Source organism: Mchenga conophoros, linkage group LG7, assembly GCF_057382185.1.
Source record: "Mchenga conophoros isolate Kocher_MC1m ecotype Shallow Benthic linkage group LG7, M_conophoros_male_GT1.1, whole genome shotgun sequence".
Lineage (NCBI taxonomy): Eukaryota > Metazoa > Chordata > Actinopteri > Cichliformes > Cichlidae > Mchenga > Mchenga conophoros.
The window spans coordinates 17,379,998-17,395,183 of NC_140532.1; the positions used below are offsets into that span (position 1 = coordinate 17,379,998).

Here is a 15,186-nt window from a genome sequence, read left to right on the forward strand (position 1 = left end):
TTAATATAAATTAGGTAATTTTGCCTTTATTTCCTGACTTTCAATTATCTTTAAAAAAACAAACAAACAAACAAACAAACAAACAAACTTATTTCAGCTTGTATTTTTCTTTAAACTGTTCCAAGAAATAGATGTGTGATTCAGCTGCAGGTGTGGACTGACCGAGCATTTGGACGCGGAGTCCTTTTTTACACGCTGCTGGATCTGAGTGTCATGAGGACACTTTGTCAAACACAAGCGCACACACACCAGTAAACCAGCAGGGGGATACAGTCTCATGCAGAAAAGATTCATAAAACACTGTGTGCAGTTCATGAGGGAAGGCATGAAATGCAGCAAAGTGCAAACGCATTCTTTCATCGCCTTTAAAAAGCCACCAGTGCACGTGCTGTCCTGGAGGCAGCAGTCCAAGCAGAGGTTCCCTGGACCTCCCTCTCTCCAGCCACTTCCTACATATCTTCTGGGGGAATATTGGGAGGTACCTAAACCAGCTGAGATGCATAATCTCTCCAGCTTGTCTTGGGTCTTCACCCAGTACCACGTGCATGAAACACCTTACCTATGAGGCTTTCTGTAGGCATCTTAGTGAGGCCCCTAAACTCAACTCCATGACCTACTACTCTATTGTCATGGAGGTGTCTGTGTGACTGAGTGATCTTGTCCTGGACAATTTGCTGCTTGTAGCATCTCTTAAGGCAAATTGGTCCTGGGTGAGGGGCCTGACTAAGACCTTGACTTATAGACCAATGGTGCAGGTTACCTTACCCTGGGTAGGGTTACTGGGGCCATCCTGGAGCCTGGTCTGGAAGAGGCCCGCTGTCAAACAAATTAAAGCTAGCTTCTGAGAGCAATGAACACCATTTTTACTTCAGAGATTGTAATTGTCTCCATGAGTTTACAGTGATGACAACAGAAGCTACCATATCTGATTTCTTATTTAATATCACAACAAATGTTCAATAAATGAAAAGCTATGGCGTTCAAAAAAGAAAAACAAAACATGCATAAAACACTTATTGGTCTCAAAGGATTCACAGACAGAAGAAAAAAAAAATAATCTAGCAACAACCAAGTTTATTTTATGATACACTGCCTACATTATCATAAATAAACAGATTCAGAATCCTTACCCACATAACCCCTGCCGTTTCTGTCCGTTGTGGGAGAGCTGCCTGATGATCAAATCACTTGAGTTAACTCAGCAAGGTTCAGATTAAGATACAGTATTACTTGCATGTATTGCTTTACAATATGCTATAAAAAGTTGAACACGCCACTTTAGAAAAATATCAAAATAGAAACAATCCCCGCCACCGAGAAATCTTCCAACATCCCCTCGAGTAAATGCATCCTTGCTCGTTACTCCAAGCGGATAAACGACCCCATCCGGAGAAACCTGGAGCGTCTTTACAATTTTGCCCAGGCGGAACTTGTGACAAAAATAAAATGAGGGTAACTGTTTGGAGAAAAAAAAAAAAAAAAGAGGAGAGGAAAAATTAAAAATAAAAAAATAAAAGGATTTACTTTCCTCCTCTTGGAAACACCTGCAGCCTGTGAGGTGGGCTATGTGGGTGCACGCTAAACAGCCAGCCCTGCATAAAGGACCGAAGGATCAGAAATCTTATAAAAACAGGACAAAAGAAAAAGCACAACAGAGCACTACAACTCAACGCGTAGAAACTCACATGAACTGGACTGGCAGGGATGGACGAAACCAGTAACCTGTGATCGCTGAATTCTTTATTTTCCTTATAATTTTCTGTTTGCAAGTCTTAAACGAAAATGTCGATGCAAGAGGCAGAAAGCAGAGTAAACTTTATAACCTCAACCTGCCAAGTGTAAAAATCGCTACAATACACAAAGCTGAGAATTAAAATTTAAGCCATGATCACAAATCCCGTTATGAGAGATCTTAGCAGTGATCAGCTATTTAAAAAAAGATTAATAAAAAAAAAAAAAAGAGCTTCTAATTCATGCTTGAACGTGGGCCGATTTTCCTCATGCAGTGATGTGACCTGATTACACCACGCCTCCTCCCAACACAGACCACATGAAAAACGTTTGAGCTGAATCAACCTGAGCACCATAGAAATAAATCAAATATTCTACTTAACACTATAGCTGGAGAGAAAATGTTGAAATTGATACCAATGACGCACTGATTGTGAAAATTTGGCCTGACAGCGATGCTTACAGTGACAGTACGGCCTAAAGCTAATGCTGGCTTTTATTTATCTTGTTTTTATATTCCTCTTTTGTGGCAGGGAAACACATAAATCATCATCATATTAACTAAATATCATTTTATCAAACGATCTGTGAACATTTAGCACAAAACAGATGACACACAACAAATAACCCCCTCCCCCAATGCCAATGAAATGTCATCATATTTGCCAATAAGCTGATCAGTTAACAAGGCCAGTAACAACCAACACCATTCGATACATGAGTGCGTCCCTATTTGATAAAGAAACACGGGTGTAGACATTCTGGTGTTAGTATAAGCGCTGCTCTGTGCTTGGGGATAAAAAGAAAAAAGAAAATTATATATATGTAGATGTACGGGAGGGCACTAAGTGCTAATAGTGTCCAGGCACTTCACCGTCAGAAAACACCTGGCACACGGCGTCGGAAAAAAAAAAAAACTACAGTATGACCTTTAAAAACTACAACCATGCACGGATAAAAATGACCTCTCCGTTCTGCACTCATTTCTACATATGAGGGTTATAATACACACAAAGACACAAACAATTCACAGATTAAAATCAACATTAAAATTAGTCTCTTCTGACTGCCACAAACAGTGTTATCCAGAAGCTACTGTTTGAATATACCTCCCTCTTGTGGCAGGAGGAAAGTCAGAGTCCAGAGAGGACAATTTTTAATCGTTCCAATTAAATCTGTCCACACATGGAGGAAAAGAGGTGAGCAAGGTTTACTGCTTGAGTTGTGGTGTGCTGTGGTGGGCGGCAGGGAGGTGCTGTGGATATGGCGAGGGGCTGCTGATGGTCTTTACTTGGGGATGCCCTCTGTGACACCGCTGCCGCTGATGCCCAGGTAGGTGGCGACTTTGTCCACGGCGCTTTGGACCGGGACGACGACGCTGTCAGAGAGGCCTTTGAGGGTATTGATCTGATCGGCGTCCAGGTTCTGGTAGACAAAGAACAGAGAAGCGCACACCACCACAAGGAGCAGGAGCTTGAGCAGCAGGGGCAGGAAGCTTCGTCGAACCGGTGCTGCGTTTGGGGAGACCGTGAAGCTCGGCCGGGACAGAGACTCAGAATACAAGTTGTATTCGGTGTGGACATCGGTCTTCACGCGGGACTCATCCAGCCAGTACTCACTTGGTTTTAAAGGCCGACCAGCTGCCCCTCTGATTGGACGCCTGCAGGTGGCACTGATAAAAAAAAAAAACCCCAAAAAACCCAAAACAAAATCAGGAAAAATTTGATTAGACTGAAATTAAATAAATACATCTGTGCACTCAACAGTTTTCCCCACAGCTCGCGCTCACATATTACGATCTTTTCTGAGCAGATCAAAAGGATCTAGACCCAAATTTAAAGATTTTAAATATTTAACCTTGCCATTTAAAGAACTTCTTTTCTTTGCACAAAATAAAGCAACATTATCTTTTTGTGCTGTAATGTGAATTAATCTAGTTCCAAAAAAAACAAAAAAAACCCCCAAAAACTCTAGAGCAGGGGCATCTCAAACTCGCGGCCCACGTCACCCCTACTTGCATAATGCAATTTGGCCCTTGAAGTTATTTTTTGTTAGGGAGGATTTGTTTTTTTTGTTTTTTTATTTAGTGCAATGTTAAAATAAGTTCTTTAAAAAGCAAAAAACAAATATTCAATATGAAGGCCATATGAGCAGAGAGTACAAACATGTTGAGGGATTGGCTGTGTTAGTTCAGTGAGAGAGTATTTGTAAAGAAAACATTTTTTCACTAGCAATCAAAAACTAATGTGTACAGTTATGTCTGCATTTTACTTTTGCTAAATACGAACAAAACTGTAGCTGAAGCGCTGCCACGTATCTGGCCAGAAGGAGAATACCAATTTGTTTATTTAGTAGTTCAATAAAAGGCTGCTCTAGAGCATGAGGTGAATACTTCAAGTGTGAGCTGGGTTTTGAGAGGAACTGATTGAAGTTTTCTTCAATGGGAATTTTTATGAGTCTTTGTGACCAATATTGTCAGCACACAAAACAAAAATTCAGTATTTTCTTCAGTTGATTTTTTGTGTGTTCAGAAAAAAAACTTGTATAAGTTTTGGTATTTTATTAAAAGTGCTCCAAGTAGATGGAAAGAACTGCAAGTGATTTACAGCATTTCCCAGCCATTTTTAATGTCTTTGTTAGCGATGGACCGATCCGATATTACGTATCGGTCCGATACTGACCTAAATTACTGGATCGATATCGGAGAGAAATATCAGTAAATATCAAAAAGCACTTGCAACATGGCATAACTCGGCTCATAACCGTAGCACGTCGGAGCAGTATGCGTCACGTGATAGAGCGGCTGTGGGTGCGGGACCTGTCTGCGGTCAGGCTGAGCATTTGGAGCCTCGCTACCAAACCGGCATTTCATCTCTGAGAAAGTGATCCCAGAGAGAAGTAAAGCAAGTGTGTAAGTTCATCTCTGAATGTTTGTAAAGCATTCCAGCGTTAAGCTTAACAACAGATATATGGAGCGACTGCCTCTCTCCCTCCCTCTCCTGCTGCTACTTCAATCATGAAACTGATTAATGATCAGCTGATCGGCTTTTCTGTCGCGACTGTCTCTCTTGTTTGTTTATCACCCACTTCGCGCCAGAAAGAGGAAACCAGCGGCTGAACAACAGCAGCACGTTTACGCTTGATAAGCTGTTGTTAGAATTTATTTAATATTACTTTCTACACCAGGATCCATTTCTGCGCAGCTAACGGCTGGTAACTGTGCAGGGGCGGATCTAGCAAAGTTTAGCCAGGGGGGCCGATAGGGCATTAACAGGGAAAAGGGTGCACAAAGACATACTTTTCTTTCTTATTCTCATTTAAAATGTCTAGCTGTTACGATCCAATGTTGTCAGTGTTTTGTGTTGGGCGTGACTGTTATGTGTTTCCTGTTTTACTTTGAAGGTCTGTCTTATCTCAGTGTGTTCAGTTTACGCTTCCTTGTCTCGTCAGTTCTGATTTGCCCCAGCTGTGTTTCCCTCCTGTTGTTCATTCCCTGATTGCTCCCTCTATGTATTTAAGCCCTGTGTTTCAGTTTGTCATGGGTCGTGATCATTGTGATGTTGGTATTGTAGTTTTGTAAATAGCTGTAAATAGATTTGTAAAGTAGCAATTGAGTATTTTTTCCACCTTGTATATATTGTTCACTGTAGCAGCCTAGTAGGCGTGAGAAGCCATTTTTGTTGATTAAGTTTTCTCCTGTTTTTCATGTAGCGAGTTAGGTAAGGGAATTGTCTTCGTCGAACCGGTGCTGCGTGGTATCGTAAGGGAAGGGAATTGTCTTTTGTTTGGTTTTCAGTTTGGGTAAGAAAGCATAGATTAGGGAGTTTTGTTTGTTATTTTTGGCACTGCTCACTGCTGAAGCAAATAAATGGCTGCTTAGCATTTTAAAAGAGATTGTTGTTTGTGTTCTTGCTTGGGTGGAGTGTGAGTGGGCCAATGTTTTGTTGCGTTCAAGACAGGCCTAGACCTAGAACGTAACATAAAGAACACGCCAGCGAAGACAGACGAAGGCTGAAGCGGTCATTCTTGTTTGGGTGGTGTGTGAGTGGGCCAACTTCTTGTTGCGTTCAATACTTGCCTAGACTAAGAACGTAACACTTTTAATAAATAATTATCTGAATCTTACACCCAAAGGTTTAATCTGATGTAAAATGTATAGAAGTCCATTACTGTATATAGTACCTATTAAGTCTAATATACCCTAGTAAGCTATAGTACTTTTTCCCTTTGGGAAGGTACCAGCTGTGCAGTCTGCAGTTCTGTTGAAGAAAGATGTTGAATCTATTTAAATATTGTAGAAAAATAATTGATTTCTGTGGATTTTTTATTTTTTTTTTCCCCACACTGCATCAAATTAAAGTTGATTATGTCGATTAAGCATCATGAGGTGGAGGGTGGGGGTGGGGGTGGGGGTTCCCTATTTTTTATTTTTTTTTGCTGGGAGTTTACAACCCTATTAGTTAAGTAGGTAAGTACTCCTTAAAATACCAGAATAGGAAAGATGGAGTAGGTTTAAGTTTATTAGATTGATCATTATTGCTGAACTATGAAATATTTTGGGTGCAGTGTATTTCTTGCATACAGGTATAACAATAGCTTTAGTGGGTTTTTAAAACTTGAGTTTGAACTTATACAAAATGCAGCAAGATATAAAAAAAAAACAGTTTTATTGATTAAAAACACACTATATCGGATTCATATCGGTATCGGCCGATATCCAAATTTATGATATCGGTATTGGACATAAAAAAGTGGTATCGTGCCATCTCTAGTCTTTGTATGCTATGTTTAGCTTTTTTATGTAGTTTGGGTAAAGTGTCAAAGCCAAGCAGATTTTTAGTTTGAGCTAACAAATGTTGATCAGTTTTACTTACACACCTTGCAGATTACTGGCTTTGTGTTAGCATTACGTAGTAAACAGTAGGGCTGCTCGATTATGGCAAAAATGATAATCACGATTATTTTCACCGAAATTGAGATCACGATTATTTGACGATATTTATTTAACCCTTTAAGACCTACCATAGAACCAAGTCCGCCAGAGCTTATATTATTTTTTTTGTACATGCTGTAGAGCCATTTGTGGGAGCATTTCAAGTTGCTATACATCAATACAACTGTTATAGCCCATATTTTAATAATATGTATGCATTAAGTCCATAGTAACTACATTAATTGCAAACAAGTGCAATAAACTACAAAAAAATTGAAAATCGTTTTTGTTTTGTTTACATATATTTCTACTTGGAGAAATTTAAGAGGTTTATCCCTCAAAATTTTAAATACAAAAAAGTTGCAAAAAATAGTTTACAACAACAGGAAATTTATTTTGAGTGTCTTCATAGTTTTATTTTGGAGATACAGCAATTTTTATATACTGCATGAAAAACAAAAAAAACAATCCTATGATGCAAATTTGCAAAGAAAACAGCACGTGCATCAAAATAAACTATTTCCAGCTGTGCAATTCGAGTTCTAAGCATCCCAGCAACTATTCAGAAAAGTATAGAGTCAAACATGACTTATAAAAACACTAGTATAAGTATAGTATAGTATAGTTTTTTACTTAAGGCCTACAAGTAAAAAACTACATTTTCCGCAAAAATGACATCACTTCCGGTTTCGGGCAGGAAATGCGATAGTTCGAGTTGACGTCTTTTTCAAAGTGGGAAGTGTTAGGAACAGCTGATGGATCGGCAAAGCGTGTTTCTGGAATATTATGTTTTTGTTCCTGCAAGCGCTTTTTATGCAATTTTTGCAAAGCTTTATGTGGAAGGAAACCGTGACCGAGGACAAGCTGATGGCATAAGATGTAAGTACAACTCCTCCGGTTTCATATGCAAAACAAATTATTGCGCTAGCTTAGCGGTTCAGGTTCTACAGGGATTTAAAAATAGTTACGCAAAACGGAGTGCGCTGCTCTGACCGGCTTTAAAGGGTTAACAATAACAATGTATTGAATAATGACTTTAAAAAATAATATAAAATAGTGTGCAAATACTGATAACAGTGCAAATGTTTGCAATATAAGAAATAAATGAAAAATGTAAACATCTATGTTTAGTCAACTTTGCAGTGTTGCTCTGTGGTGCAGCTACTACATCGTAGCAAAGTTTACACACTGTCTACTTGATCCACGTCTAACTCCGCCAACCCATAATGTTTCCACACCACTGAAGTTTTTTTTTTAACCTCTTTTCAACCAACGGCAGTCACTCTCCTCTCCAAATAACTTCTGCTTAGCTTTCCGAGCTTCCCTCGGGTCCTCTTAATTGTTGTGACGCGTGTTCGAAATGGAGAGCGGTGCGCTTGACTTACCACACGGAGCAGCGCGAGAGTAAAGCATGAGGGAGGGTCTAATAATCGGCTCAGTCATTTTTAATGATCGTTGAAAGCCCAGATCGTAATCGTGATTAAAATTCGATTAATTGAGCAGCCCTAGTAAACAGACATAGTCACAGCCTTCTGTGTATTCCAAATTATAACAACTAGAGCTGGGCGATATGAGATTTTTTCATATCACGATATGTTTTTTTCATTTCAGGCGATAACGATATCTATCACGATATAAGCCAAATAACTATATTTGTAAGATTTAAATGTGCCATTGCTCACAAGTAAAATGTGAAATAATCAGCAGCTTGTTTTTATTTAAATATTTATTTCCCATAATAAGTTCAACAGGGTAGATGTACTTAAGGAACATGAGACTTTTTCAGATAGATAAAGGCAAATATTGCAAACTACACAAAAGGCAGCCGCTAAAGCGTTTAAGTTTCAAAATAGAACAAACGAAACAGACTAAATTGTCAATTCCACTTAGAAACAAAATATTAATTCTAAAAATAAATCTTAGTTTGTTTTACAGAAGAACAGACAAAACTGACTAACTTTTGTCAATATCAAATAAACTGAGAACTAAAAGGAAATTCTCAATCTCTCCTTGTTGTATAGCTTAGCTTTTCAAACAGTTTTAACAGTTACTTTAGTCTGACAAAAGCCGAATGACGAATTAGCGCTTCCAGTCAGAGACTGAGGCTACGTCCACACGTACACGGGTATTTTTGAAAACGGAGATTTTCGGTTTTCGTTTTAAAAAATAATCCCGTCCACACATAAAGGCAGAAATGAAGGAAAACGCTGCTATGAACATGCCAAAGCAGCAGGTGGCGCTAGATTCCTAACCGTGCAGAAATGTTGGCCAATCAGAAGTCTAGAAGCCTCGGTGGGAAAAAGTAAACAAAGCTGGGGCATAGAAGCAGAACCGAGTCGTATGTGTGGACGGACAGTAACTGTGTGTATATGTAAGCATTTAAACACTGCAGAGAGTAGAATTAACAGTAACAGTATTGTAGAAATTCATTTCACCGAAACAATAACGTGGCGCACAGTGTGACGCATGCACCAGTTTATTGTATTTCCAGACTTGCTTTCGGCACAATTTACAGTGCACGCTACTCTGTTTTTTGTCAGACTTGAAATAGCCGAAATACCTTCAAACTACGGAACTTCTATGGCTCTTCCGTTCGACAATCTCTCCGGCATTGGAACCATCATCTGTTTACTCTTCGGTCACGCTCGGTTGATTTTTCTAGTCGGCACACTCATTTCCTCCATTACCCGCTGGCTCCATTACCCGCTGGCTGCTTCCCAAACAAACACACGTGCGGCTTGGCACTTGTGCTGTACGTAACAAGTCACGCGACGTGACGCTGCGGCTGTGATTGGTTCAGCTCTGCGCTACTGAATTTGGATCGGCTGACCTTTTTTTTTTTTTTTTTTAAGAGGACAAGAGCGGCGAGGTCTATCGCGATAGCTTAATTTCTCTATCAGTAAAAGTTATATCGCGATACATATCGTTATCGTTCTATCGCCCAGCTCTAATAACAACCCATGTTTAGTTTTTTTTTTGGCTACCAAGAACAATTACACTTGCTGGAGTCTGCACTGTAGCACTGTCAAAAGCCCTCCGACTCTCTAACACATCACAGTAGTCGTGTTCTTTAATATTTCCAAATATCCGGTTCGCATGTTCCATACAACTGTCTCAAAACAAATAAAGACAAATAACATAAAACATGATTATCAGGTGTTACCTGATGCCGGTTGGTGTGCTTATTTCATTGGCAAGGATATCTTCAACCACACTCTCAGTGGCCTTTTTAGGGGTCTCTTCAGGAATTTCCTCCACCACCTGTCAGTGTAACATAAAACATGTTCACGCAAACTGAAACTATGCTGTAATTATAGTGGGGAGCGATGAAGGGAGATGAGCAGGTTAGTGAGGTATGCAGAGCTTGAAGTCAACATCTTTAGTGTTATGATTTCAGTGTTATTCTAGTGGCACTCTTTTTACCTAACTAGATGCTGATACTAAATAAAACTAACCACAACTCCTGGCCTGAAGCTGGTGAAGTTTTAGTTTAAAATTGACTTTAACCTCCTAGGACCTGGTGTCCACATATGTGGACATCACATTTTGGATTATTTAGACCAAAATACTCAATTTTGCTCTACAAGGGCCTGATATCCACTTACGAGGACATTATACTGATACTGTTCTACTAAACAATTGAAACAAATATCCTCATGTGGCTCTTATTTTTCTTAAAAACAAAAATAAGGTTAAAAAAAAAAAATCTGGTAATTCTTTCTTTTTACATTTATCAGGCCCCAATATGCCCAAATATTTTATAGTGTCACATTTTTACTGAATATTTCCTTTTGCTGAGGAAATGTGTTACACATTCACCCTTTTGAGCTGAACATTGGGAATACCACCACATCGCACCCTGCAGTTAAACTGAAGCTGTGCAAACTCTGCGTGCTGCAGAGTGACGAGAACGTGCATGCATTCAGTTGGTGATGCAGAAAAACATCATCAACTGAATCCAGAGTGGGTCAAGTGACACATGAACTTATCTTTATGCTTGGTCTGTTTTACTCTGTGGGAATTGTTGTGAATAAGATGGGTTAGAAAAATATTAGTCTATTTGTTGGCTTTTTAGTAATCTATAATATTAAATAACTAAATCCACTTAAGACACTTTGCACTCTGAGACTGCCAATTATTATTACTGATGCAGAGCTGGTAGAGTGAGCCTCACCTTTGTCTGCCGTTTGCTGCTGGTTCTGACAGTGACAGGAGCTTTTCCTCTGCTCCTCACAGACTTCTCTACCACAGGAACTGGCTCTGGTTCAGGGGCAGGGACCTCCTCTGTGTGAAGATTGAAATGAGGGAACATCAATATCATGATGTGTATTTGTAATACCCATGGGATATTACAAATATGTATAATGTGTAATACTCATGGGCCTATTGCAACCAATTTGAAAACTTTTTCCTCGATGAAACCCCCAACCAACCAACACCCCCCCAAGGGCTCACCGTCTTCTTTGTCGCTGTACTGGTCGGAGTTTGTGTTGCCGTTCTGATTACTGTCTGCCTTGGGGAGAGTTGTAACAGTAGGAGCTTCGGGTTCAGCTGGAGGCTGGTCCAAAAGCTTCTGCAGCCTCTTCTCATACACCTTACGGGTAGAGGCTGAAAGGACACAGAGGGATTAAAGGGGAAATAATTCATGCCTTTCATTAAACGTTTGCATAGTATTTGCCTTAGTTTTCTTTTCAGATTTACCGGTATCTTTGTATCATTTCATTTTCATTGTATGATTATGCAATGTTCTGCATAGTACAGATTTTTATAATTTTTTTGGACAATGGATTTGATTCTTATCATAAAACGTTTTGTGTTAGGTGTGCCTTGATGCATTGGTTAATCTGCCTGCATATTGTTTTTTTTCTATCATCTGGTTAAAATGCTCGCTGATTCACCATACTGACTGGCTGTGGAGGCTCATCTGCACGTCTCCCTCTCCTCAAGCTTTTTTTCCTCAGTTGCTTTTTGCATTTTTCTTATTTATTATAAGTGGAGTGGGAGTTACCAGCAGTAACTAACAGTAGAAACAAACTTACTAAAAATGACTGTTTTCAGTTTTAGATTTGTTTAGTTCACTAATTTAGCCCAACTCTAATCTGTTTCTTTTCCCTGACCTCTCATCACCTTTGTATTTAATCATTGCAAGTAATTATGTTCATCTCACATAACTAATATATTAGGCTCCTTTAGCAACAATCCACGGCACAGTGTAACAAATGCACTGCCATTTTTATTTTTATAACTGGAAAACCCTTGACTAACTGTTTTGCTGTTACAAAAAATGGGTTTAAAAATATAATTTACCTTTAAAACAAACATATTCTCTTATGACAGCATAGGTCTTGACATTTATTGTTGGACTAGACTTGTTTTGACTACGGTGTTGTACATTTGTATAGTCTTGGGTTGGGTTGGAATTAGATCAAATCTTACACTAAAAAAAAAAAAAAAAAAAAAGAAGCCAGATTTTCCTGTTTCGACTGTGATTAGTATAAAAATATCACGCTATTCGTATCATTGTTTGATTCAGTTTTTAAAGGATTTATTGCGATTGCTTTTTTTCTTTTTTAAAATTTTCCTTTTTAAAAATATTTTTAATTTTTCTGTTTGTATCTGTGCTCTTGCCATCTTGATAAATTACATTTGTTTTATTTTGCATGTGTAGGACATGAATGAATGAATCCAGGGAACTCACCAACAATGGGTCCTACGTCCACACCATGCTTTGCCAGCTGCTGTTTTAAGTCTTCATCAGTCAGATCTGTCACCTCCACTTCCTCCGCGCGAGGCTTGTCTGTCTTTCTGGTAGCTTTCTGTAAAAAAGGTGAAAAAAAAAAAGAAGAAACATTAGTGTTGCAATTTTCGAAACATAAACCAGTCCAATCAGACGCGTGGAGACTACCATCAAACCACAGGTGGGAAAAAGTAAAAATAAAACCTAATTTTTAGCAATTAGAAACTTACCCTTCCGGAGCGACTTTTGTTTGACACCACCGGGGCAGGTAACTCTTCATCGCTGGAGAAGGTGTCTGCAGGTGGGGTCTTCTTGTTGTTCAGTACGGTCAGGTTCTTCAGATACAGCTGCACATACACTTCTTTTTTATGCTCTCCGCTCGGAAGGGGCACATTGTTTGCCGTAAGCTCGTTTTTCAGCTTGTCTTTCGTGAGAACTGACGGATCTTCGAGGAATTCTGCCATTCTAACTTTATTTTTATTGTTAAAAAATCTCTGAGCGATTTCCTTCGTGACTAACGGAAGCTAGTTCGCCGAGCCGCTACAAACAACACCGGGAACGTGACGGAATAGCGCTGTTGTCAAACAGAAGTGGCGCCTACCCGCTGCCAATTAAGCTAGCAGGACAGAAGCGGTTTATTAAGATAAACGCCCAATTCTTCTCGTTAGCCTATCGGTTCAACTATTTACAGATAGCTTTGATTTTTCGAAAACAGATAAGCGCGTTTGCTGTAAATGAAATCAGTGAAAAAAGCTAAATTAACTTAATGTAATTTGACTGAATTAGCTTAGCTTCAAACCGGTCCACTTGCTTCTGTCTGTCCGCGGTCGCAACAGGGCCAAACATCAAACAGCGCCGCTATTGGATGGAAGTCCTCAGTAAACTCTTCTCTGATTGGCTTGCTATGAATGGAACCTTGGCAGGCTGCCGCGACAAAGAAACCGAAGCTTTGTGGGTTTTGGAGAACAGCTTTACATTAAATCCCGTCGACGAAATTCGCATATTAGTTTCATTTTCAGGACTTTATTGATACTGGGATTTTATGAAGCGGCCAGATGCGAGTTTAAAACACTAATTTGATTCGCTGCAACAAGGAAAGAGATAACAATGTTACAATGGCAATAGCTGTTAAAAGCTTTCATACAGCTGCAGTTTCTATCCATCCCGTTTGCCACATGAATTTAGTCTAATCATTAGTAGTAAATAACTTGATTATCTGTAATAATATAGAGCCCCTACAGATTTTCATGCTACACATGGCAATGGGCGTATGTTCCACGATTTAGATGAAATCTGCCTCTGTAACAGAAGAGGGCAGCATAATGCCGCATAGTTTTTGAAAAGAAATCGGTTATCCAAGGCTTAATGCTGTTTATTATGAAGTCAGAAAGCAAGCAAACTTTATTAACGTTATAAATGCACAAATGCTGCTTTGCAGGGATAAGGCAAGCAGGTATAATTACTTGGCAACTTTCACAAGAATAATAAAAAAATATATTTAAAGAAAGAAAAAGAGCACTGAAAAAAAGCCAAGAATATGTTTTAAGACTTTTTTCCATGGATGTTTACCAAGGATCTGCATGATCATCAGATTTTAATCTATAAGCATGAATACTTTTGTAGACAGCTTAAAAGATGAAAACATGCTTGCTATATTGCATTACAAGTTGCACATCTTTAGTTTTTTTTATAGAGTGCTGGACAAATGGGGTCATCTACTAATTGGAAGGTTGGTGGTTTGATACCTTGCTGCTCCTTTATGTATGCCAGAGTATCCTTCGGTAAGATACTAAATTTTAAGTTGCTCTCTGATGCATCCATCAAACGATGAATGTGTGTGAATGTTAGGTAGAAAAGACATATAAAAAGTGCTTTTATGAATGGGTGAATGAGGCATGTTGTATAAAGCACTGTGAGTGCTCAAGTAAAGTAGAAAAGCATTTACCACTTGCAGAAATGAGACACCGGAAGTTGGGATGGATGTTTATTCGGTGGGATGGTAATTGTGCTAAAGTGACATTTCATTTCGCTGCACTGAATTGCTGAACAAACACGTGATGTTGGTGGTAATTCAAGAGTCTGGGAGAAGACAAATGTTGCCCAAACAATCTGTCAATTATTTTTAATGACCCCTTAACAGAAAATCACTAGGTGCGGATCTACGCACTCCCTCACAGATACGGCAGTGTTCGACTGCCTCCTCTTTGTCTTGGTCTCTGAACACTCTCCTCCTCCTCCTCCCCTCAGTGTGGGGACAGTGGTTTGAGGTGGCACTGTGTGGCTCCCCACCTGTCCTTCAGACCTGCCCCTCTGGGGCTTTTCTGGGATGCTGCTGCAGAAACCAAGCAATTGATCCCCACCTCAGCTCCAAACCACACTAAAATACAGCACTTGAAGTATAGTTCAGCTTTTCCATAGCGGATTTGCCAAAGGAGTGTAAGCGTAAAAAATGTTGAGCCCTTGAGAAACACCTCTTAAGCTTTCTTTGTATGTAATTTATACAGAAAATAAGACTTGGGCCAAGAATCACAGAGAGTGCCTCTTTAAGCATAACAGTCATGGCCTCTGAAAAATGATCAAAGACTACTCTTTAATCGTCAACGTTCACATTTTCAGAATGAATTCATTTGAAATGGCCCTGCTCCACCTAATGTCGAGCAGTCAGTTTATTTGATGGCATTTCTTGACAGATGATTGTTAAATAAACTGACAGAACAAATGTAACAACTGGCTGAAGGAAGACAAAAAAACAATTTAGGTGAAAGCAAGAGCCAGCGGGCGGCTA

The 15,186-nt window shown here is 39.3% G+C and overlaps 1 protein-coding gene across 1 annotated transcript; it reads right to left on the minus strand.

Annotated features, from left to right (window-relative positions):
* Positions 1-924: 924 nt before the first annotated feature.
* On the minus strand, positions 925-13,246 carry tmpob (thymopoietin b). The gene is made up of 6 exons (XM_085282637.1): positions 12,632-13,246; positions 12,363-12,480; positions 11,120-11,272; positions 10,839-10,948; positions 9,828-9,925; positions 925-3,403 (listed from the first exon to the last, which is right to left on the minus strand). The coding sequence occupies exons 1-6, from the start codon at positions 12,863-12,865 to the stop codon at positions 3,019-3,021; spliced, it is 1,098 nt and encodes a 365-aa protein (XP_085138763.1). The 5' UTR covers positions 12,866-13,246; the 3' UTR covers positions 925-3,018.
* Between the last annotated feature and the right edge of the window lie 1,940 nt (positions 13,247-15,186).